This window comes from Lepisosteus oculatus, chromosome 13, assembly GCF_040954835.1.
Source record: "Lepisosteus oculatus isolate fLepOcu1 chromosome 13, fLepOcu1.hap2, whole genome shotgun sequence".
Classification (NCBI taxonomy): Eukaryota; Metazoa; Chordata; class Actinopteri; order Semionotiformes; family Lepisosteidae; genus Lepisosteus; species Lepisosteus oculatus.
Window position 1 is genome coordinate 21,016,876 of NC_090708.1, and position 23,744 is coordinate 21,040,619.

General features: G+C 38.0%; 1 protein-coding gene across 10 annotated transcripts in view; it reads left to right on the forward strand.

The window, feature by feature from the left end:
* Window positions 1-23,744, forward strand: part of agfg1a (ArfGAP with FG repeats 1a) — a 44,495-nt gene that overhangs the window by 15,397 nt on the left and 5,354 nt on the right. For 4 of the 10 annotated variants that reach the window (XM_015361677.2, XM_015361676.2, XM_015361678.2 and 1 more), the window contains exons 2-9: window positions 6,583-6,676; window positions 13,472-13,587; window positions 13,700-13,862; window positions 15,166-15,334; window positions 16,556-16,675; window positions 18,809-18,880; window positions 20,746-20,958; window positions 23,567-23,732. In XM_015361677.2, coding sequence (XP_015217163.1) covers window positions 6,583-6,676; window positions 13,472-13,587; window positions 13,700-13,862; window positions 15,166-15,334; window positions 16,556-16,675; window positions 18,809-18,880; window positions 20,746-20,958; window positions 23,567-23,732 — 1,113 coding nt within the window. The remainder of the gene's footprint in view (window positions 1-6,582; window positions 6,677-13,471; window positions 13,588-13,699; window positions 13,863-15,165; window positions 15,335-16,555; window positions 16,676-18,808; window positions 18,881-20,745; window positions 20,959-23,566; window positions 23,733-23,744) is intronic. The other 6 variants (XM_015361679.2, XM_006637892.3, XM_006637891.3 and 3 more) reach the window with 4 other exon arrangements.

A 23,744-nucleotide genomic window follows, 5' to 3' on the forward strand; every position in this document is an offset into this window, starting at 1 on the left:
AGATATTTTGGTCAATGTTAGGTTACGCAGGAAAAACACTTTTTGTGGAGTTAGTGAATGTTTTAAAAATTAATTTATTGGCACAAATACAGTAGGAAAAAGGGCAGTTTGTGGTGTGACTGCATTTAAATTGTGTATGTCAAGGTATTGTAATCATTTGATTTGGCTTAGTTTTAAAAGCTCTAAACATTAGATTATTCACATACATTATGTGAATCACTCATGTATAGATTAATCAATAATTGATTAATGTATAACAATACAGCATATTTAAAACATTTAAAAAACAAGCCAGCTCTAATGAAAGTCAATTTATTGGATAATCAGGAACTCAACAACAGCCAGAAAAACAGAGCAATAGCCTGCACAGCCTTTTTAACGAAGTAGCCTATACACCTATGAGTTCTCCTCGCTTTCCCTTCCCAAACACATAGGGGTTATAGGACCTAAACACCGTCAAAGACAGATCAATAAAAATGTCCAGTGGGAGTTCCTGTGCAGTAAATGGTCAGGCGATATCTAACTACAGATATGTTGTTGCCAGACACCAAAGACCATCACAGATAAAATTATTTGCCCATTCAAAACCAAAAAACTGGGGACGTTCATCTCCAGTTTCAGTTTATTTAATATTGACCGACTGTTTACAGACAAAAATATTATGCTGTTTTCCTAAACACTTAGGAAACTTAGGGGGCAGTGGCTCTGTGGCTAAGGATCTGCGCCTGTGACTGGAAGGTTGCCGGTTCAAACCCTGCAGCTGGCAGAGGAATCCTACTCTACGTTGGGCCCCTGAGCAAGGCCCTGAACCCCAACTGCTCCAGGGGTGCTGTACAATGGCAGACCCTGTGCTCTGACCCCAAGCTTCTCTCCCTGTCTGTGTCTCTCTGTCTCACGGAGAGCAAACTGGGGTATGCGAAAAGATGAATTCCTAATGCAAGAAATTGTACAGTATATGGCTATTAAAGTGACCTTATCTTATCTAAAGAAACATTGTCATTTTTTTTGTGAAATGTCAGAGTTGTACGTTTTTGCTGCGCAGTGGTGGAGTGATCTGGAAATGCGAGTAGCATTACCTTAGTGTTTAGCATTAGAGTGGAGCTCAGTGCAAGGCGCAGGGCGATAGGTGCACATGGAATGCTGTTGGATGACATGACCCACCAGCCCAGCTCTTGATTCTGTGACCCATTCCATGTACTGGCTGATTTTCTCTATAGGTGTTTTAAGACCGCACAGGTAATGGCACTTTCATTGTTGAGCGATGCACCCTTAACAGTGTAGAGAGCATATCCCTACTTTTGATCAAAGCTGTGTGACCTACATCATTGGTGCATAGTATCTTTTTTTTTAATTGAAGAATTGCAAATGACGGCACTGAAGTGGCTATCTGATTGTACAGATTGCAGTGGTCTGTAAATAGCAATGTGACTAGCAGTGGAGCAAGGAATGTGAATTATTTACCAGTATGTTCTAGTTTTTCCACCTGAAACCCGTGGTGTCCTGCGTCTGCAAAGGACATACTTTTTTCCCTTTAGCCTGTAAAAGCCAAATTAGTGTCGATAGTGGCTTATTCCTGCAGAATCTCATTTGATGGGAGGAGAAAGTCAACAGGTAGTCTGAAATATGGCACAGTCACTTGAGCAAGGTGCAACTACAATACTGTATTAATATTAGAGTACTGTGTCTCTCACTCTAGCAGTGAAGCTGAATTTGTTCATTAACATCTAATAAGGTTTCAGGTGACTGTACAGAGAGAGTTTTTCCAAACCATTTCATCTAGAGGGAAGATGTAGGTCTTTTTAAATTCTCCTCTAAAGACTTAGTAACTTTCCAGTTAATGGTGGGAAGTTGGGTGTTGTCTGCAATGGATAACAATTCTGAGATATACAAGTCTATTGATTGGTGTTTGCTGGGTTTTGCTGTGGATCAGAAAAAGAAGAGTGCCTTTTGTGCCGAGATGATAAAGCAGTCACGCCTGCAGCTTTGAATCCTTGGATTATCGCAGACTGCCACGCTTGGTGTAGATCATGGGAGAGAGCTGGTGTGAGCCATGCATCGTCAGGGTGTCTCATTCTTGGAAATCTCTTTTGCCTGTGCTGTTACAATTCTCTTTCCATGTTCACTCAGCTTGAAGCACGTGGAACTCTCAAAAAATAGTGGAAGTTGTTTATTCCAGATTTGCTTTTAATAATCTGAGTTTTTGAAACTCACTCTGTTTTTCCAATGTTACAACCCCAAGCATCTTCAAAGTTTATAGTATGAACCACTAAAAATATATGGGGGAAAGAAAAGTTAATGTATGATTAATTATTAATTTATGTAGTACTGTGCAGTTATCTAGTGCTGGAAACAATGCAGTAATACAATGCACTTTACTGTATACACAGAGAAATAGGATAAAAGCATCGAGGGGCACTAAATAAGTGAGCAACAGCAGCAGGTTGTAGGACCTGGAAGTAGAATTTTGTTCTTGCATTATGGGGACACAGTATTCTAATTGAGGTCTTCTAGTGCATTGTGATGCTACAGAATCATTTTTCTCGTTCTGTTATTTGGGGCGTGTTATCGATGCATTGTACAAATCTATGTGAAGTATTAATTTAGCACGTTTGCTGCGCCTTTGTTATGTTCTATTATTAATCTCCTTTTCTAAGAACATGAATAACCATTACAAATGAGAGAAAGCCATTTGGCCCGACCTGCCTGTGTGGTTATTAATCCAAGGATCCCCCTCTTTCTTCAAGGAGGCCTGGTAAACTCGTTCCACCCCCTTACAACCCTAAGACGTGCCTCCTGTTATTGTGCCCTTCTGCATAGTTTCGACTTGCCGTTTGGTTTGGGTTGTACTGTTGATTCTAAAGCAGTCCACTTTGTTGACTTTATCAGTCTTTTGGCATGTTTAAAACTTGTACCAGGTCCTGTCATAATCTTCTCTTTTCAAGACTAAATGTTTTAGTTCATTCAGTCTGTCAGTGTAGTTCTTGAAGTTCAAGAATGTATTTTGTAGCTCTTCTTTGGACTAGTTCCTAGTTAACGTTAACATTTCTACAATGCGATGCCAAAAAATGTGCACAGTATTCTCAATAAGGCCTTGCTAGTACATTATACTATTTAATATAGCATTTCTTGATATACGTTCTGTGCTTTTAACTATAGTAACATTTTGTTTAACTTTTTTATTGCTTCCTAACATTGCCTTGAAGATGTAAATGTGACAAACACCTACTCTTTTTCTAACTTAGTGTTTCACATTTTCCTTTCCCATATTTATGGTTTACGACCTGAATACAAACTACTTGTTTACATTAAACAGCATCTGTTGGGTGATTCGCTGGTTTTGATTTTTATCTAAATATTTTGAATTTCATTTGCTACTTCTGCAGTATTTTGGTGGTAATGTTCTGGTATCTTATGCAAATTTGACTAGTTGAAAAACTAAAACAGAATCTAAATCATTGCTATGAATTGGGAAGAGCAATAGTCCTCATACTGATCCCCCTGGAACTTGACTAATTCCATCACCCTAGTCTGAGCATTAACCCCTTATCTATATCTGAATACTTCCTGTCTTGTTGGAAGAGTTATGTTTTCAGTAGTCAAACGAATACAGTTCAGTAGCATAGGATTATCTGTATTTGAATTCAATAGAAAACTCTATTTACTCTTTGACAGTTCTTACTGTTTTAATGGAAAATTGCTGTGCAATTTTTGTCTGTTCTCAAAATTATTTAGATATCCTGCTGTTGCTCTGTACATACTCTATTTTTGAATCTTTGAATCTTGGTCTACACAGACAGTCTGTACATTAGGCCTTTGTCCAGTGGTTCCTGGATACTAACTATGATTTGTAATTCATTGTAGGATTATACATGTGAAAATAACCGTTTTAAAGTTACAATTATAATTACTACAATTATATTTATATAATTATAATTTATAGGTTGTATTATTTTCACTCAAACACTAAAGGTGATAGTTATCACACATTTCCTGATGTTAGTGGCTTGGTTCATTTAATGTTTCCACTAACTACTTGCACCAGACTCATTTAAGCCAACGATAAAATTAAAAATACTTTTATTATACAGTAATTTAAAAGTTATATAAATCAAGTAAACAAAATAACAATAGTACACTTATTGCCTAGAGTATAAGAACTTTTTTGATGACCTTAATGTATATCCTAGTTGTAATTAAGGAATTGTCTGGATGGTTCCTGGAAGTGGTTCTGTGTATTTTGTTCAAACGTTTTGTCATACGCTAGACGTGAATTAACATTTTTTTTCATGTCTGTGTGCTTTGGAACAGGGTTGTCCTACTTCTGTAGACAGCAGTCTGGATGAATCACAAGGAACCTTTTGGCACTTGCTTGTTAATCAGTGTCAGGGAGAGAGAGAGGCCCGTAGTTCGTTTTGCTTCAAAAGCAGAAGGAATTGTTTATAGTTTAGTGACAGCATACATGTTTTGATTGTACTTCATACTATGCTCCCTTTCTCTCCACAAGTGTATTCGTCCTTGACTTCTTAGAAATGTTAGTTGTGGTGCAGGGGTCTATTGTAGTACCCAGGTTGTTCATGAAGGTTTTTGCTGCTACCTAAGGAGAAAATAAGGACCCAAACAGATTGAGACACACGAATATGTACCAATACACATGGATAAAATAGATATAAAACTTGCAGCGCAACGTGTTTGTGTGTGTTTTTTCCCTGAGGAAAACTAGAGCATTTCATGCTGAATCACTGGTTTCCTTTTGAAGGAATCACGCCTTTTCTGATGTTAGTGGCTTTGTTCATTTTCCGTTTTCATGATGTCATGTACAACCACAAATTTCTGAGCATTTCAACCAAATCCATATACAGTATATCAACATTGTATCTTAGTAAAAACCTTGACTTGGTTGGGACCGTTATTAACTGTATTTTTCTTGACTATTTTTTAGCATGAGATTGCATGACTGTAAGGTCATGAATTGGAAGAATGCATCGGATACCTGCAATTAAGCAATAAGACCAGATCGGGCCTTCAGTACAAGTTACACAATCGCAGAAGACCTTTTCTGCCCATCCTACTGTTTTTCACAATCGCAACCTTTTTACAGCCTTTTGACTTTTTTTTTCTTCACAGTGGAGTGCCAGAGGGTCTCATATTCTTGCAAACCGTTTTAATGAGGATGATCTGCTTTCGTTCCAGGCCTTGTAATCGTAGTAGAGCTTCCAGGGTCTTCTTACCTTTTGTACTTCCGTGCTCGTTCAGCAGCGCCTGTCTGCAGGGTCCAGTGATTGGCAGGCTGTCTGCACACCCAGAATGTGGCTTCAGGGCGCTTGGCTTGGCTTCCTCTGGCTTATTGCAGGCTTCTTATCAACCCTAAACACCGTTCCCTATCTGCAACAGGGGCTTGAGTGCTGCAGATGAAGCCATTTCCAGTCTCAAATGTCTCGAATAATACAAATCCTACCACTAAGGTTCCATCGACGAGTGAGTCTATTGAACTTTCTTTACACTGAATGTTTGACTCCTCTCGGGCAATATAAAACTAGTTTTTGCCGTCCACTTGAGCACTCTGTCCAGGAGGAACTTTGTTTTGAGAGTGTCCAGGGGTGGACTGAAAACAGAAACCTTCTGCTTTGACCACTTAACTCGACAGAGATTGTTTTAGCCTGCTGCTCTTACTAGAGGTCGACTTGTATCTAGGACTGTTGCAGTGGTGGACGTGATCTTGGCAGGCCAGTCTGAGCGCCGCTAAAAAGATGCTGCTGCTGCTGCACTGGGAGTCTCTGTACTTTCTCTCCCCTGGCATCTCTGCGTCCGGCCTGTCTTGATCTCATTTATAACACCCGTGGTGTCGCTGGGGGGGTGGGGTGGTGGAGACTTGCAGTGCTGCAGTCAAGGCCGTGTTGCAAGGCGCTTCTCTTGAGTTTTTGTGGGTCCTGGGTAAGAAAATCTGCTGGGGGTGTGACATCAGATTCGGGGGAATTTAGTAGGGTGGCAGAAGTGTTTTGCATTTTGCTACGTTTATGGAGAATATTTATTTTTACATAAATGCAACATTTTTTTTTATTTGAACAGTTTTGACACTTTTAATTGCGGATGGAAGACTGTGATTACACTTGGCTAATTAAGTCACTAGCACCAAATGATTAGCAATATTCTGACTGTGAAGAAATAGTGAAGCAGATTGAAGGAGACCCAGAGCGTGTTTATTAGAATGCAATTACCGCAAGAGCTGCAGAACAGTATTTTGGAGAAGTATGATAGTTTTTTTTTGGCTGTTGATCTTACTGAGAGGACAGGCTAAGAGCAGGCCATTGATCAGAATTATACAGGCTTGCATTTCCTGTTATGCAGATGTGCAGATTTGCATAGTAACTTTTCTCACATAGGCCTGTTTGTGCTCTCGCTCCAAATTTTCTCATAAACACTTTAGACTAGTAAGCAAACACCTCGACATGTTTTCTAACACTGCCAGCTTGTGATAGGAAGGGAACTTTCTAGTCTGAGTTCTGAGAACTGAGGGCTGCATATGTAAATTATGTGGAACAATTGTGACATAAAATAATAAACCTATTTCTTCTTTTCCCTCAGACGGGGCCTGAATCCACCCCACAGAGTTAAGTCTATCTCCATGACTACCTTCACACAGCAGGAAATCGAGTTTCTGCAGAAACATGGCAATGAGGTATGTACCGTGAGTCCCTGGCTTCCAGATGTACTGGACAGCCTGCGCTGTGAAGACCTGCCATTGTTCTCCTCTCCACTCACTCCTGCACAGCTGCTTCTTCGGGGCCGCTATTGTTTTCTGCAAGATAAGGTTTCATTTGAACTTTGTGTTGGCTTTTACACTTCTGAAGACTATCACAGTTTTCGAGTTGATCGAATAGTTTAAAAACAAATCTGTACAACATTTGATCCCGTTGGATTAGCTTGCATTCAAAACACCTGATAATGATTACCAATAAATAACATGTTACATTCTTTATAGCTCCCAGATGTCCCATCGGTGTTGGTTATTTCACTTAGTGGGGATGTGTACGTTTCAGGCATTTATATCAAAGACGGACAAAAAAATGAGCATCTGGGATTTTGACCTTATAACAAGCTGAAATAATAACCCTCAGGACAGGACCTTCTCACAGTGAGGCTGTGGCTGTTTATTTTGTTTTCTTTGAGCCTTAAGGGAACTATGGAATGTAGCCTGAGCAGATGTCAAGGTGACAGCCTGTTTAGACAGAAGTGATGTGGAGGAAGCTTCTAAAAGAGAGCACATCCTTCTCCCTGGTACTGACCTGTATTGTCAGGCAAAGAACTATACCTACCATGCCTCAGAGAGGTTCTTAAATTGACCATAATCTGCAAGCTTGCTTGGATTGTGCACACATTATGGTTATCCACTGTTAGACAGCACAGCAGATTCACTCTTGTTGATCATTTTATTCTTCTTTACATGATAGTTTGATTAGTCATGTTGTGGTCAAGCCATCTGGTTCAAAAAGATTGTTCAGTGTCCCACAAGCCACTGGGAACAATGAGAAAGAAAAACTTCTGCTGGGTCATTTTCTTCACAAACTATGCAGCATTGTACTGCACATTTTAATTCCTACATGGGGCAATAACTGAGCCTGCTGCAGAAGGAATTTGGATTCACTGCTCACATTATGCCATCTCTAAATACTATTTTAGAGACTTTGAGCAAAACATTTTATATAGTTATTTCTTGCACATGCTTTGGCCAGTTTTGTGTGGAGAGAGAAGTAACTGAGATTTGCAAGGATGAACACTGATTCCAATAGGTCTGCTGCACATTTTGCAGATAGTTATGGAACAGGGGTATTCTTTAGGGCGAAGGGAGGTATTACACATTTTCTTCAGACCCCTTCAGGATTCAAAAGGATTGTCAGAAGTGTAATCACTCTATCAAAAATATTTCTAAGCATACATGCTTGTTTGCCAGATAAGTACATGTCCGTCAAGCTAGAAATGGATTGCGAAAGGATTAGTTCATTGTGGAATCTATTAATCTTATTTTTGGTAATAAAATTATGGGAAAATTGCATGCATCTGTTACATACAAGCTTTGTGTTTCCTACAGCACAGTTCTTTGTTCCCTTAATTGCATTTAGAATCCTACGGTTATATTTATCTGTTATTGCAGGAGCCTGAACCATTACCTCTCCTGGGAATGCAGTGATGGATGTAGCATTGGATGTTCTCTAAAATAATCTTGGCACTATAGATTTCGTTTTCACTTCTAGGTCATTCTGATGGGATAAGCATTGACATGCCACAGAATTCCTCACAGCGGAGTAGAAATAGAAACGTAGACCTTCAGAGGTTATCTTGTTCAGCTTTTCTCTGCGGTAAAGTTAACTGGAAGTGAAATATGTCTGGAATGCTTCTTGGTGCTGTTTTGAAAGGGTATGGTGTTTGGTTGTTGGTACACAAGAGAGCCACAGTACTAATGAAGCGAGGAAATACAGTGCATGTTAATTGCCTGTGTTTTCAACACTTGGGAATGGAGGGAAATGAGTCATGTTGATAGGCTGTTAACTTGCAAATAAGTATGTGAGCCTATTGCGCAGTTTTCATACATGAATCCATTATATATCATAAGCTTACAGTGCTTTGATATATAGCCTTTTGAGGTGATTTGCAGGTCTATTTCATGAAGGAGTGGAAGGTGCACCTTTTTATTGTGCACTACTTTATACTGAAAATACAGAAAATGGAGCAGATTCGTTGTCAAATGTAATAGCTTTGATACATTTTCTGGGTGATATGATTTTAAAATCAAAGTATAATTTATGCAGACTAAGATTGCTGACATTGTGAATTAGCAGTAGGACTGGAGGTCTTGGAGAGGAAAAAATGACACTGCTGTTTCTAGGGCTATTTGTCAAGAATTCAGAAAGTGACCATGGTTTCTGTTTTATCTTGAATTAAACTAGTGTTATTGTTGTTTGCTCATTGCAAGTGCTGAACACTTAATATGGCTGTATAGTAAAGAAACTTTCCTGTAAATAAACATTTGAACTGATACAAAAGTATCTAATTTTTGAAGTTCAGATTTTTAAAAGTTGTTAAAATGTATTTTCCCATAATTTAAATGCTTGATTTTGAAAATTAAATTATTGGTTTTAATTGTAAATTTAGTAAACTAAGTTTTGTATTTGATAAAATAGTATATCCCATTCAGGTTTTGGCACAGATTGGTCTTTGACTGCTGGTATTTTATCTGTGTAGTGTTTAAACAAATGTATAAAAGGCCAACGTTAAAAGTCAAGTCAGATCCATATGTGCTTTGTAGCTTTTTTTACTGTTAAGACCCCCTGTTGCACATGTCCTGTATGCTAGAGGTTTCAAAGGAATAAGCTGTTTTGGAACAGATTCACTGTGAATCCTGGCTTCAGTACCAGGAGCTTCACAGCATCGCTGGAACTGAGTTTTTGTATATATTGTCTAAAATTGATTTTATTTGCATTTCTGTATGCATCTCTTATCTGGCTAGAATTTGTACCTCTTGTAGGTCAAGACTTAAAAGAAACCAGCAATTCAATTCTATTGGACAGATTGAATTGATAAAAATCTATCATTTCTAAAATAATGCTGTTATAGATGGTCAAAAGTATGTAAATACGTAAGCAGATCTGATCAGTTCTAATACTTTTAAAAATAACAAGAATGCTTTAGAAATCTTAGCTAGTCTACTTTAATAATAGACCCAATGATGGCTGCCCAGCCCAGTAAGTGCATAGATTGTTGGAGCTGGATGTGTCTCTGATTGATTACTCTGTAGGGAGTGAGGCTTGCGTTGAATGCCTTCTGGGGCAGGAGTACAAAATGAGTCATGTCTGCACAGGACACACCCTGAGTCACTGAATCTAGCAGAGCTATCCTTCAGCTATGAAAAACAAAAACGCAATTTAATAATATTCTGAGTAATAAGACAATGCATACTGTTATTGGGTTGCATTTCCTGTTGCATACTGTGTTATAGTTCTTCATATTAATTTTCTTATTGTGAATTATATAGTCTAAAGCACATAACTCCATACTGGTAAATTTAATTTCATAACACCTCACATAGCCAGTCATAATCAATATGTGATTTTTATTTACTGCTATAAGTGAGTATATTGTGGTATGCTTTTTTAACTTAAACTGACATTTGCATGTGAAGATTCACATATAACTAAGTTTATGTTTGTTGAGATGAGTTAAAAGCTGGCTTGCTATGTGCTCAACATGATCACAAGACTGAGTAACTAGAACAGTGGAGGAGGTGTCTTTAGTTCAGATATGTAAAAGCACCATAATCTTTAACTTGTTTGCTTTTTCAGTATACTCATGCTTCTCATGCTTTGTACTGCATCTTGGTTTATCTGAACATTTGCCTAGTTTAGAGCCTTACTCCCTGTAGCTTTGTGCTTTTAACAAGGTTATGACACCAAGGTTAGATTATCTTGGTATCTTTGCTAGACTATGTGAAGGATGATGCCACTGGGAAATTGTTTAGTTGCAAAAAATGAATTCACACAGTAGTGTTGTCTTCATTTAAATTTTAGTTCATTATATAAAGCTGTTTCTGTTCAATGTTTTGCACACAAAACCTTATACATAATTCTTGAATGTATGGTGCAGTGGTGGTGATGAAGTGTGGATTATGTGCATCTAGTGTTATAAAAGAATTATCAGCAGGGCTCCCCAGGGGTTCAGTCAGCAAAGATGCTCAGGTGTTGTAAATTGGAGCCTGGACCATGTAACAAGCTGCCTGGAGCTGGGGTTCCTCCTGGGGTGGCACACAACTGGCAGAATTCTGCTGGGGAATGGTGGGTAGTATTCCTTGCTGACTCTTGACACAATGCCTTCTGTAGCTTGTGACTCCACCAGGCTTGAATACATTTCAGACATGAATGCAACAAAATTGCGCTTTGTGATTCTAAGTTTTTGGCATGTGTACTTGGTGCAGACAGATAAGTGTTGATAGTTTTGTCATAAAGGTACTGTATGCCGGATAGGAAGAAGGGGGTGGACACATGAAAATGGATTAGCCCAATGTCTGAAATGCTGGGCATCTACTTTCAGATTATATTTGGCACAGAGTTACTCAATAGTAATGGCCCAGATGCTGCATGAAGTGATCACAAAATAATTGATCTGCAATCGTTTGGTGAGTTTTCCATTTTTTTTAATATACTTTGCTTTAGTGTTCAAAATGTGAACGATAAACTCTTATTAGTATTACACATCCAGCTAGATGAAGAACTGACTTGCTTGAGCTTTTCCCCATTTGAGGGCTGTTGGTTACAAACAAATTACTGCATTTCTGTCCAGCAAAGGTTCTTAACTTTGGTAAAATGAACTGCAGTGTCTCCTGATTCTTGCTGTGAGATTGACTAAATTTGCTACTCAATGAAAATGTTATATGACGGACTTTTACAAACTTCTGATTGCTAGATCATACAAAAAATTGAATCTTTAAAAAATGCTGAAGAGGGAAACTGCCCTGCAAATCATTCCACAATTCATGGTTTTTAAAGGCAGACCCAGTGCCACCTAATTTGCCACCAGAATCTGCATCCTTGGGGTTCTGAGTGGATTTTCATTCTGTGTAGAGCCTTGTATGTCTGTGAGAAGTGGGATGAATATTGAACAAGAAGACAGCGCAGGTGTGTCACCAAAGGAATGCATTCACATTTGGTTCTTGTTAAGACTCTGGTAGCAATAATAGCCTTAATGTTCAGTTCAGTTCTTTTAAGATTCAGATTTAAAATTCCTCTAAATGGAAGAAGATTATTTTGGGATAAGAGAAGCAAGGTCTTCCACGGTTTTATTTCATTGCATTTTGTTATGCGACTGTGGTGAAGTCATTACATGTGCCAAAACAATGAACACAGCCTCCTTGATGTCCTAAAGAGTGTTTGAAGTACTTTTTAAACAAAGGAAAAGACAGGACTTTATTTGGTAATAGTTAGCTTTCCAATTCTTGATTTGTTAGGAGAAATAATTTGGTTGAAGTGTACATACACTGGTAAAGTATAAGTTTTTAAAATATTCTTTTCTCGTCTGCCTGTAGTGTTGCAGCCCCAAAACGTTGCTACTTCTGGTCCCATCCACTCAGTATTAGTTTAGTAATCTATACAGCTTATGTATGATATCTAGAAACTTTCCTTACATAGTTCCTGGGCACTTTGGTTTAATATCTGCTTTAATATTTATTACAGATAACCTCCAAGTATCATGGAGCATATGTGAGAGTCTTTGCAACTGTTTTCTATACCTTTCATCCCAAATGTCTGATCTTTACTATCATCCCAAATGTCTTTGGTTTCTCCACAGCTCTGCTGATGAATCAAGAGCTCTGTTTTTGTACTGCCAGTGTGTTGGTGCTAATATGTGTAAAATTTCAATTGTTTAATATGTGCATAGGCTGGTTACTTTGATAAGCTTCTAATTACTGATCTTTGCTTTAAAATGATTAGTTGCGTGCTTGTCAGCGTGTTGAAAACCACATTGAGTGAGTACTTTGAAACAGGCTTTTGCACAGTGAACTCTTTGCCTGTCAGACTTTGGTTGTGTACAAGTAAGGAAGTGGTTTATTTTGGCAGTGCATACAGTTTCTTACCCTGATAAGCATCTCACCCACATTTCATTTTCCAGCAGTGTAAAATGGACTTTACCCTCTTGTTGTAAGATATTGCTGTAGGCTGTGATTATTTCAAATTGATTTTAACTGTGGGGGAAAAAATTAACTGCAGCATTAAAAAATAATTTTAGGTTGATATACAGAGTTGATATACTCTGTTTAGAAAACTGGGAATTTCCTGGTTCTCCCTCAAGGTATACAGGGCCAATCCTTGCCCGAGGAGAGTCTCCCTCTTGAGCTAGGGAATTTGCTGAAATCTGGAACAGTCCTTTGACTGCTGCATTCAAATGGCTTCCATGTGCATTTCACCATTTCCTCTGGGTGTTGTGTAATCCGTGCCTCAGCACTTTCCGGTGATTGACGGCCGAAGTTGCCTCACGTACTGTTCTTTCAGTGGACAGCAGATCAGTAATGTCCCCTTACAGGACAATAAACCTTTTTTTGTGGCTGGTTCTTACATAGCTCCACTATACCTGTTGCAGAGTATCTGCTCAAAAGAGGCCAGAGTAAAATCTCAAGAAGCAAGCAGGTTGGAAGATCTGGTATTCTGTTTTAGGCCATGAACAAGCACCCAAAAAAGTGTGCCAGTGCTTCTGGATAAGAACATGTTTAGGCAATGCATGTCTGTTTTTAAAATACTAGTGTGGCCCACTGAGTTTCTGAACAGCTCTAGATACTGAATGACTAAAGAAGTACAAGAGATTGTAAATGTAAAAGTCTAACATTTCCTTTAGTGTTCTGATCTCTGTAGAGGAATTGAATGGAAAAAATACAGGATATATGATGTATGAAGTCAATTGTATTAATTATGCCTTGATCACATTTTTATAGGTATGCAAACAGATATGGTTGGGACTGTATGATGAGAGATCCTCTGCAATTCCAGACTTCCGTGAGCCACAGAAAGTGAAAGAGTTCCTTCAGGAAAAGTATGAAAAGAAAAGATGGTAAGGGCTTTTTACAGTAGGAGCAGCCTCATGAGGCCCATTTTAATGGGATGTTATTTCTTTTCCCCCGTCCCACCCCATCAGGAATCTGTTTTCAAATGCTGCCTTTCAGGTACGTCCCTCCAGAACAAGCAAAGGTTGTGGCTTCCGTTCATGCTTCAATCTCGGGGTCCTCTGCCAGCAGCACCAGCAGTACCCCCGAGGTCAGGCCGCTGAAGTCACTGCTGGGGGAGTCGGCACCTACGCTGCACTTGAACAAAAGCACGCCCAGCCAGGTAAGTAAGGTTTTAGATCTAGCTGTAACTCCACTACACTAAGCACCTGAAAGGAAGGTCTGTGGTTTAGATGCCCCCCCTCCATTGTTTTATAGCTATATAAATATTCAAACTAGTCCCCAGAAAATAAGCCTTGTATTTATAGCAGAAGTATAACACCAATTGTGTTTAAAGGGGAACTGCAATGTTAATTTTATATTACGGGGTTAGAAAGACTCGGAAATTTCATGAGTGCATTACAATCCACAATAATAGTAACTTTTTCTATTTATATCACAAAATAGAAAACAATTCCAGGTATGCACGGCACCATATCCAGTGATTAAGAACGAAACAAAATGTCTGGTGAGGTGAAGTGGCCCTATTAGACTGTAAACAAGCAGACTTGTGAATACATCTCTTTTAATCCATAGAAACACAGCTGTTAACTTCAAGACAGTTTTGCCATAATGGAACTTACTTGTTAACTCTGCATGCAGGTCACATTGGAACATTTCTGCAGTGAAATGTCTGATGCACACTGTAGTTATTTGCTTGTTCATCACATTACTTGAGTCATTGCTGTGTCTAGGGAGCAGGAAGGGCCACATCATGTCACAATTCCTGGAAATTCTTGCTCTCGCCCACTGCAAGACCAGAGGACTTGCAGTACTTTTGCAACTTCTCATAATTTGTCAAATTTTTCTATACTGTCAATGAATTTATTTTGTTACCGAGATTTAATAACTGGTCTGAGAAATTGGGACTGCAGTTCCCCTTTAATGTGTTTTTAGTTGAAGTGCATGCCTGTAAGTGTCCTGCAGTGTAGTTTTCAAACGTGCATTGAAGAAAATTAGATCTTATCCTTTGATATTTAAAAAAGCAACCATTTAATGATTTTTTTTGCCTACCTTGAGTGTTTAAGAACATAACATTAAATTATAAGAAAAAAAAACAAGCGAGAGGAGGCAGTTCAGCCCATCTTGTCATTCATTTATCCCAGGATCCCATCCTGTTGTTAATTGATCGAAACCTGGGTATTGGCTTCAGCAGAATGTGTGGTTAGCTTATTACATACTCCCACCACCCTTTTTTTTTTGTGAAGAAGTACCTCCTATTCTCGGTTTTAAATGCACTAGTATGCAGTTTCCACTTGTGCCCTCTGGTTCACACTTCACTAGTCATTCAGAAGTTAAACCGCTGGGCTGACTTCTCAGATGCCCTTGTAGCCTTCTCTGTTCCCGAGTCAAAAGGTTCAGTGCCTTCCCCTGTCAGAGCAGGGCAGCCTTGACATGGTCTGTATGGACTTGTGATTGTCCTTCAGTCCCCAGTAGTGAGTCGTGCACAAGCACAGCCTCAGCAGATGCCCCTGCAGGAGAAGAAACAGTTTGACCTCCTGAGTGACCTGGGAGGAGACATCTTCGCAGCTCCGCCGTCACAGGCCACAGGCACCGCAAACTTTGCAAACTTTGCACATTTCAACAGTCACACAGGTAAGCTGTAGAAAAGGTGCTTTGTTTGGAGTTCAGTAGATTTGGCTTGCATTAGGATGCTTTTTAGGCTTTTGTCAATGAGACCCTGTGATGCATAGAATGTAATAGTGCACACAGGAATTGTAGACCACTTGATTTCTTAGTGCTAAGATTATTTGAATGAAGAAGGGCCTGGGGATTTCAGAATGTAGAGATAACCAAACAATATTTGCATCTTAGTTGTCGTTCTTGTCTTTCTTTTTTGTACAGCACTTTTTCCTCACCTGCCTTGTAAATCTTTAATTTCAAAGGAGCCTGCTAATGCTCCCAAATGTCTTTGTTCAGTGGATTAGTTAGGTTTTAATTTTTGTAACATAGGGCTAGGAAAATATTTTTTTTACTGAATTTTTTAAGTTAGCTGTTGGACTTCAGTATATTGTCTCAGGTTCTCAAAACATTTTATATAATAAATTCAATAAATAGCACTTAATATGCCCAGGCAACCTGAGTATTTTTGATGCATATAATGTTCTTTTTGAAATAAGGTAAAGGCAAGCGTGGGATTATCTTTGTAGTTTCTTTTTTATCTGCTAGATGTTAGAACTTCAAAGGAGGTGCATCTACAATACTGCATCTCATGGTGGAATGGTTGAATTTGTGTATTTATTTCCATTTTCTATTTTTCTTTATGGTAGCTGCTAGAATAACCTCATGGTTTTCTTATGCTTTTCAGATGCTCTTGTTTAAAACCATTACATGCAAATAAACAATTCATAAAAAGAGCACGTTATAGCTTATTAAAAAAAAACCTTTCCTTTCATTCTTTGTTTAGTGTTTTCAATGTGCCGATCTTGTGATTTTAGCTGGTAAACTTTACAAGAAAAACATGCTTGTTTCCTGGATTAATTTAACTCAGCTTTGTTATGAAACTGTCTAATCAAAATGGCATAACAGCACAATAAAATCAACAAAGGATTTAGTCTTCCTTTTTAAGATGTGGGCAAACGTCTTTTGTTGAGATACATGCCTTTTTTATGACTATTCCAGTAGTTTTTACATGACAGAATCAACATAAATGGGAAGAGGAAATCTAGCCTCATTGCATGATTACATGCATTTTATCAGTGCATCCATCTTTTACAGAGAAAGCTGATTTTTCTGTGTTTAATTTCTCATTTTGTGCTTTTGTAACCATTAATGTTTTTGTTTTATTTTGTTTTTGTCCCCCTGTGATTCTTACAGCTCAGAATAATGCAAATGCAGACTTTGCAAACTTTGATGCATTTGGAAATAATAGTGCATCGGGTAATTTTGGAGGTTTCCCCACAGCAAGTCAGCCACCTTTCCAGCCCCCAAACACAGGTAGAGAGTGCGTTCTGGTTCTTTTGCCTTGGTAAAGAGAAGTGAATGGTGTCTTTCTGACTGCTGACCTGTGATTGATCTGTAGCTCCAGCTTCCCGCCAGTACTCGCATAATCAAGCATTTCTGATAGCTCTGGGGAAACCTAAAGCTGTATGGTGATCTGTTTCTATCTCGCTAATTTTTTTTGTTTCCTCATGCCCAACTCATGTAACCTGCAGTTTCTTGCCTAGCTCTGTCGTGTTACAAAGCAGTTTTAAAAATTAAAAGGAAACCTGACACAATTTAACATTTTAATATCAAGAATGGGATTTGAGTAATATTGATAAGTGATGAATGTTAGGAATTTATTTGAAGTGATTCCACCGTATCAATAGAGTGCCTGATTGAGCATTGAGGTTGAAAAGTGTTTTTTCACTGTTACACTGTTAAGATGGGTTTGTTAGTCAGCCATGTGGTATATTTCACAGAATGATGCTGCATTGCACAGTGTGGGGTAACCATTCAGAACAGCTGCCTGTTTGGACCTAAAAACACCCAAACCTTTACAGATATGCACAGTATAGTGGTAAAACCTTAGTTTTAGATTCTTGTGTCTTGTAATATCCTTAGTATTCTCACTTTCATTTTTAACATTTATTAACTGCTATTGACTAGGACACTTGAGTTTTGTCCAGGGTATGATTTACACTTTTTCTTTTTTGGCAGCAGACAAACTTAGAAGTTGTGTGCGTAAAAGACGGGTTATCTGTTTAGAGATGCTCCAAGAGTCTGGCTTATTGTACCTAATGAGTTGGTCAGAAACTGCAGTGGTTTTCACTTTGTGTTTTCATGTTTTCCTTTGCAATAAATACAAAGGGACATTCACATTAAATGCACTAAAGAGGCAGGTTTTAAAAGTAGTGCTCAGACTATAGAATGCAGAACTAGTGCTAACTTGATCACTGCACTGGTAATCTGAAAGCCTCTGCATTCATAAGAGTGTCAAGAACACCGTTTAATATCAATCCATAATGTAGTCTTAGGTTTAATACTGTACCTAATTACTCTTAATATTAACTTGTACATTTAGAATTTGTGCACAGTTCATTCAAAGTATATACAGTACCTATAGAAGATCTGCACACCCTTTTTTAATAGAACATTTTGTTGCTGGACAGCCTGAAATCAAGACGCATAGAATTGGAATTTATTTGACCTTTACTGTCACGTAATAACCCAACCTCCAGGTGGAAGACAAATGCTCAAAAGTTCTGAAAAGTAATTAGAAATGAAAACGGGCCAGACATGTGGGGAGCGTGATATATCATTTATATGTACACACTTACCACTCCTTGACAAATTCTTAATGCCTGCCAGTCCTTTAGAGTTTCCATTGGATACTTGGTGGTATCTCCGATTCAGTCTCCTCCTTGCTTGGTCTTCCTTTCTGAATGTATGACCTAATCTTCCCAAGGTTTTTAAAGTCACCTTCCACTTTGTATTGAAGGTCTTGACTTTTCCAAGGCATGTTTCAAGCCTTTGAAATCTTTTCTTGTCCACCTAATGTTCTGTGCCTTTCCATAGGTTTATAGAGGTCTTTGAATAGCACTTTCTTTCCTGTAGTTGACTTCTTACTTTGAGATGCACTCCTAAGCACAGGAGACCTACAGGAACAGCTGCTATAATTCAGAACTCATCAGAATCATGAGTTTATAATTTAATGCTTCTGGCTGTTAGTCCACAAAATGTGTTCCTTTGGAATGGATGGGTAGACTTTGTTGGCACTGTATATTTTCATTACATATGTAAATATATACCATATGTGAGTTTTAGGTTCATTTTTGTAGAATAATGAAAATAAGAATATTCCGTGTCAACATCTACAACCATGACAAATTAACCCTCTTTAGTTACCACTACCCCCACCTGTCTGCTCCTCTTTCTGAGCATCTACTGCCTATCCCACCTAGGTGAGAAAACAGCTCTGTGTTTGGTGTGAATGTATCTTCACATTTGCTTTGTCTGTGAAACAGCTTGGCCTGAGTTTTCTTTCCATTCAATCTTTGTCTTTGATAACTTTACTTTACATTTGTGTTTTTCTTTTTGTCCTACTATTATTTTTTTACCCCTTCCTGAAATTTTCTGGCTGTCCAGCGTTCAGAACGCTTTCATCCAGCTGCAGTTTTGGTGAATTTACCTCAGCTTTCCCTCTTCAGGCTGCACACAGTAAGTTCCACTTCACAGTGGGCAAATTCACTTCTGTGTTCCATCCTGTGACATTTGTAATGTCTTTATATTGTCTTTGGTTTTGTCATTGTGCTTGACTGTATTGCATGTTGTCTTCTTTCCTTTAATCCTGCAAATTTATGCTAACTACTGGAAAATGATAGCTAAAGTCTCTAAGGTTTACCACAGGTGTGGTTATGCAGTGGCTGGGTGTGTTTTTTATTTCACAGACTGTTGCTGGTTCGCTGTCAATAAAATAAAAACTTGTACAAATGTTTATAACTATCATTTTTAGGATCAGAATGCCAGTGTCATTAGTAGCATAACCCTGTTAAAATATCCATGTGATTTTAAAAAAAATCATTAGTATGATTGAAAGTAGTACAGCAGAAGTCTGTAAAAGCATTCCTTAGTATGCTGAAGATCATGTTTTAAACCTGAGCCTGTAGTATTGTTGCATAATTGAAAGATTTTGAAACAGTATTGTAACAGAACAGTTAAAACAATGTGGAATACTGTGAATGTTAAAACTGCAGTATAAATCTTTTTTGGAATGAGTACTTCGTTTTTTTACAAATAAAAATCTCTTCCAAGGGTTGGCGAATGTTCATTAGTTCTGTACCAATGGAAAGTGGGGAAAAAAATAAGTGGAAACCATATCTTTCCTTCTGTTCTCTCTAGGTTGAGTAACATCAGAGTACACTTCAACACCATCTAGTGGTACACATTGTAAAAGTGTGACGAGTCCTTGTTTTGGAAAGCATTATGGGATCTTTTGTCAGTGGTGCTTTTTTATTGTACAATATTAAACCATTTTAAAAAAAATGATCTGCTAGAGGAACAGAAGTCATTCATTCTGTAAAGAGCATTATTTTTCTTTCATTTATTGCTTGTATCTACAGAAAACATTTCCTCTTCCTTTTAAGAGTAAGAGAAACTACATGTGAAAATGTCAGAAATTTGATTTAAAAAAGATCCATCTTTCGGCAGTTGTTTTCAATACTTGTATCACAGGCAAATGAAGAATTTCTTAGGGTGTGGGGTTGACAGATTTTAGCCAATGAGTATGTTTCCGTGCTAAAGAAGCATTTAGGACCATGTGGATCAGATCCTACAAGTTTTAGTCCACTGCCCGCATCTTTGATCAGGAATGGTCAACTCTGTAGTGAAGATGCTTTTTTGGTGGAACTTGCCAAGAGTTAAGCCTCATTAGTCCTCAGCCCAGTTTATTCAGCTCGGTTTAAATGTGTCCTAGATAATGAGTACTTTCTAATCTGATAGAGTGAAGAGCTCCCTCCATTTTATTTCCTTTGACACTCACTTTCTAAATCGCATCAAAGTGCTGGCCCCTGAGTTTACATGTGACACCATGAGATTGTTTTCATTACTGTCTTATCGGTAAGGTTGACTTGTCAGTAGAATTATTCGAATTTCCCCAAATGAAAAAAGCTGCACTGGGGACCAGTGATTGACCTATTTAGCATTCTGGCAGAGCCTGGATTTTGGCTGCGACCTTCCTGTTCTGTATACTCACACATACAGAACTGTATTTTCCTTTAGGTCTGTTGGCTGATGAAGGAAAAGTAGATACCGTTTGTTTCAGGTGACCGCTTTTCTAGAAGTACTAGCTTCTAAGATGAAAATAAGATCGCTCCGTTTGTTTTTTTTGCATTGGAATTCTGTTTATCAAGCCTTTGGTTGTTAACTCCAGGTTTGTGGCACAGGTACTCTGTGTTTCGATATACTTCACTGTACTTTTTGTATGCAAAGAGCATGCACAACACAGTAACACTAGCTAGAGAAGGGGAACTGCTATAGCTACAGCCCACTCATGATGATTTTTGTAATTTTTCTTTTTTATACAGGTAGCAGCTCTGGATTAGCTAATGCCAATTTTGCAAATTTTGACAACTTCCCCAAATCCTCTAGTGCTGACTTTGGAGCCTTCAGTTCCTCCCAGAGTAACTCAACAGGAGTCCCCAAAGCTGCAGTAAACAAACCTAGCGTCCCCACTGCAGATAAATACGCAGCTCTCGCTGACCTGGATAACATCTTTAGCTCTGCCAAACCTGAGCAAGGTAAATTTCCTGCAGCAGTTTTTGTTTTGCAGAATTAAAGATGTACATGAAAGAACTGCTGTAGATCTAGATGTGCAGAAAAGTGATTATGGAGTTGATTACAGTCATGCCAAAAGCAGCAAATTCCTACTGAATTTTTCCACTGAAGATAAAAGGCATCGCAGAAGATGTTTCATTTTAAATACGAGATGTCCTATACGGACAAGGTTCTTAGAGTAGCTATGTGTTTTGGCAGCGGCGTTGGAAAGCCTTGCAGATATGTGCGAGATTCCCAGATTCAACTGCTTTTCCCGTTTGACTCATCCGTTTGCACTTATGGGGCAGAGTTTTATTAGCCCCCATTACGGTGACATAAGTATTGGCAGCCACCCTCTGTCTCCTCTGATTCAAGATGTGTATAATAAATTGTTGGTTAAACTGTGCTTAAACCGATTTTATTATATTTTCTAACGTTATTAAGCACTGACACATCCTCTTTAGTGATAGGTGATATTTTGTAGTGAATTGATTAAAATGTGTGAATACTTCAGCTCTTCAGCTTTCAATCAATGGAACTGTAGAAATAAGAGTTCACACACAGTCTTAATGGCATCTTACTATTTTCTAGCATGAGTGACTGTTTAGTGAACTTAAAAGAAGGATTGTTGTTAAATAAGTTCAGTTAAGCAAGCCATATTTGCTGCTCTTAACAGTGAATAACATTGTTATTCACAATGGACAGATGGAGGCTGTCTGTTATGTCCGCCCCTTTTTGTCTTCTGATAGGTCATTGTTGCAATAAATACAGAAGATGCTATGTTTCTATGTGGATGCCTAAGTGTATATATTTTCACTTCTGATTTCAGTATTTCTGTTTTAATTACTTTGCTCCTTGTAAAGCACTCAGATTTCTGTTCTAACCGTCACTTCTAAATCTATTTTGCTTATTATTGGAAAGGTGGGTAATTTACTCCAACTGTCTATAATATCTTAACATATCAAAGCTTTTTTGTTATATATATATATGTGTACTGATGCAACCAAGAAAGATTATATTGTAGTTTACATTCAGTAAAATAAACTCTCACTCTTCTTTACTTGAGCTGCAATTTTATTTGATGGTGTAATATTAACTTATAAAATATTGTGATTACCACCCAAGTTGTGAAAGTATGTTATTTTGCCAGATGTATAAAACTGTTTAATGTTTAATCAGCTCCTTAGTGGTTATTGACTGCATTAACATGGTTGCTTCAAGATACCTCATGCGTATTCCATGCAGTTCAAGCATGGACTATATAGATTATTGTCAAAATTTGAAAGACGTATGAATTTATTGTATTTTTGGATTTGCAGATTTTATTTTGTGTTTTTCTTAGAACTGTAAAGTGCAACTGTTCATTCAGTCATAACTGAGATAGGGCTTTTTCTCTTTTAAAGTCTTAACCACTGTCGTAACAAAAACAAATCTGCCTGCATGGTGTCAAATATTCACAATATTTGTTGTAGCCCTAAAAATGTAAAAGGTCTTGTGAAGTTAAATGTTTTTAGAATTCATTGATATTTATCCTTTCTAATAGGCTGATGTTTGTTCATCCATTTAACTTTAATATTATAAATTTACGTTTTTTTTATTTGTGTGATTGTTGTTGTAGGGATAATTAAAACTAGTTTTAGGACTATAAACATTTTGAAATCTAGGCGTGAAAATTCAGGTCAGTCATCTTGAAAGATTCTGTTCCAAGGGACCTACATAGGTTTAGGAATCATCAAATTGTACAGTATTGGAATTTAATTGTCTCTTATTTTCTTTATAAAGTTTCTAAATCCTTTGCCTCAGAAGTGGAGATTGAAAAACTTTGAATCGTGGTAACCGTTGACGACAAAACATGAAAGGCCAGGGCTCTGAGTGGAATCCTCTAAAGAGTATTTATCCTCTGCCATGAAAAATCAGTTCAAACAGCAGTATGAAATGTAGTGTGTGCATGGGCTGTACATTCTCCTGCTGCCTAGATCAGGTGTTTGTCTTCCTTCTGCAACTAATTTTTTCAATGTTTACAATTTGTGAAAATCTGTATTTTTAAAAAGACATTTTGGGCCACTATCTCTGCAGGATAAATTTTCATTTTCTTCCTGGGTTGTTTCTGAAAATATTTTCAAGACATTATGTACTTTACCTAATATTGGTGTGTACAGATTTGTAATATTTTAACTGTTAGAAGTTCATCATTTTGAATAAAACAATGGAAAAAGTCAGATGCTTAAAATCTGTGTTAAACTTGCCTAAACCTGGCAGAAGAAACAGTTGGTTGCCTCTTTCTGCTTTCTTTACTTCAGGATTAACTTGATTTCGAAACATTTAAAAAAAATTATCGTTGAATTTTTTTGTATTTTATTTGAGACATTGTGACCAAAGTCTGATAGTGAATCATATTTCCTTTAATATGAGGGATCAGAAAACATTAATTACAGGTGCTTGTCAATGTTGCCTCTGTGGTAGTCTTTATATAAGTTAAAGGATTTTATCCTCACAGGATACTCTGAGGAAAACAAATGTTTGTCTTGGTTATTGTGTAAGGTATGTGGGCAGATGTGCTGACCGCTGTTCTCCCTGGCGTTTGTGTTCAAGGTGCTGCTGCTCAGGTAAGCAGTGTCAGCTCTGCTCCTGCTGCAGTTCCAGCTCCTAACCAGCCCCTGGCAGCTGGGGGCGATCGATACGCAGCACTGGCTGAGCTAGATAGTGTCTTCTGCTCCTCCATGCCTACAAGCAACGTCTATAGCTCTACCGTTAGCAGGTAAGACGTGCA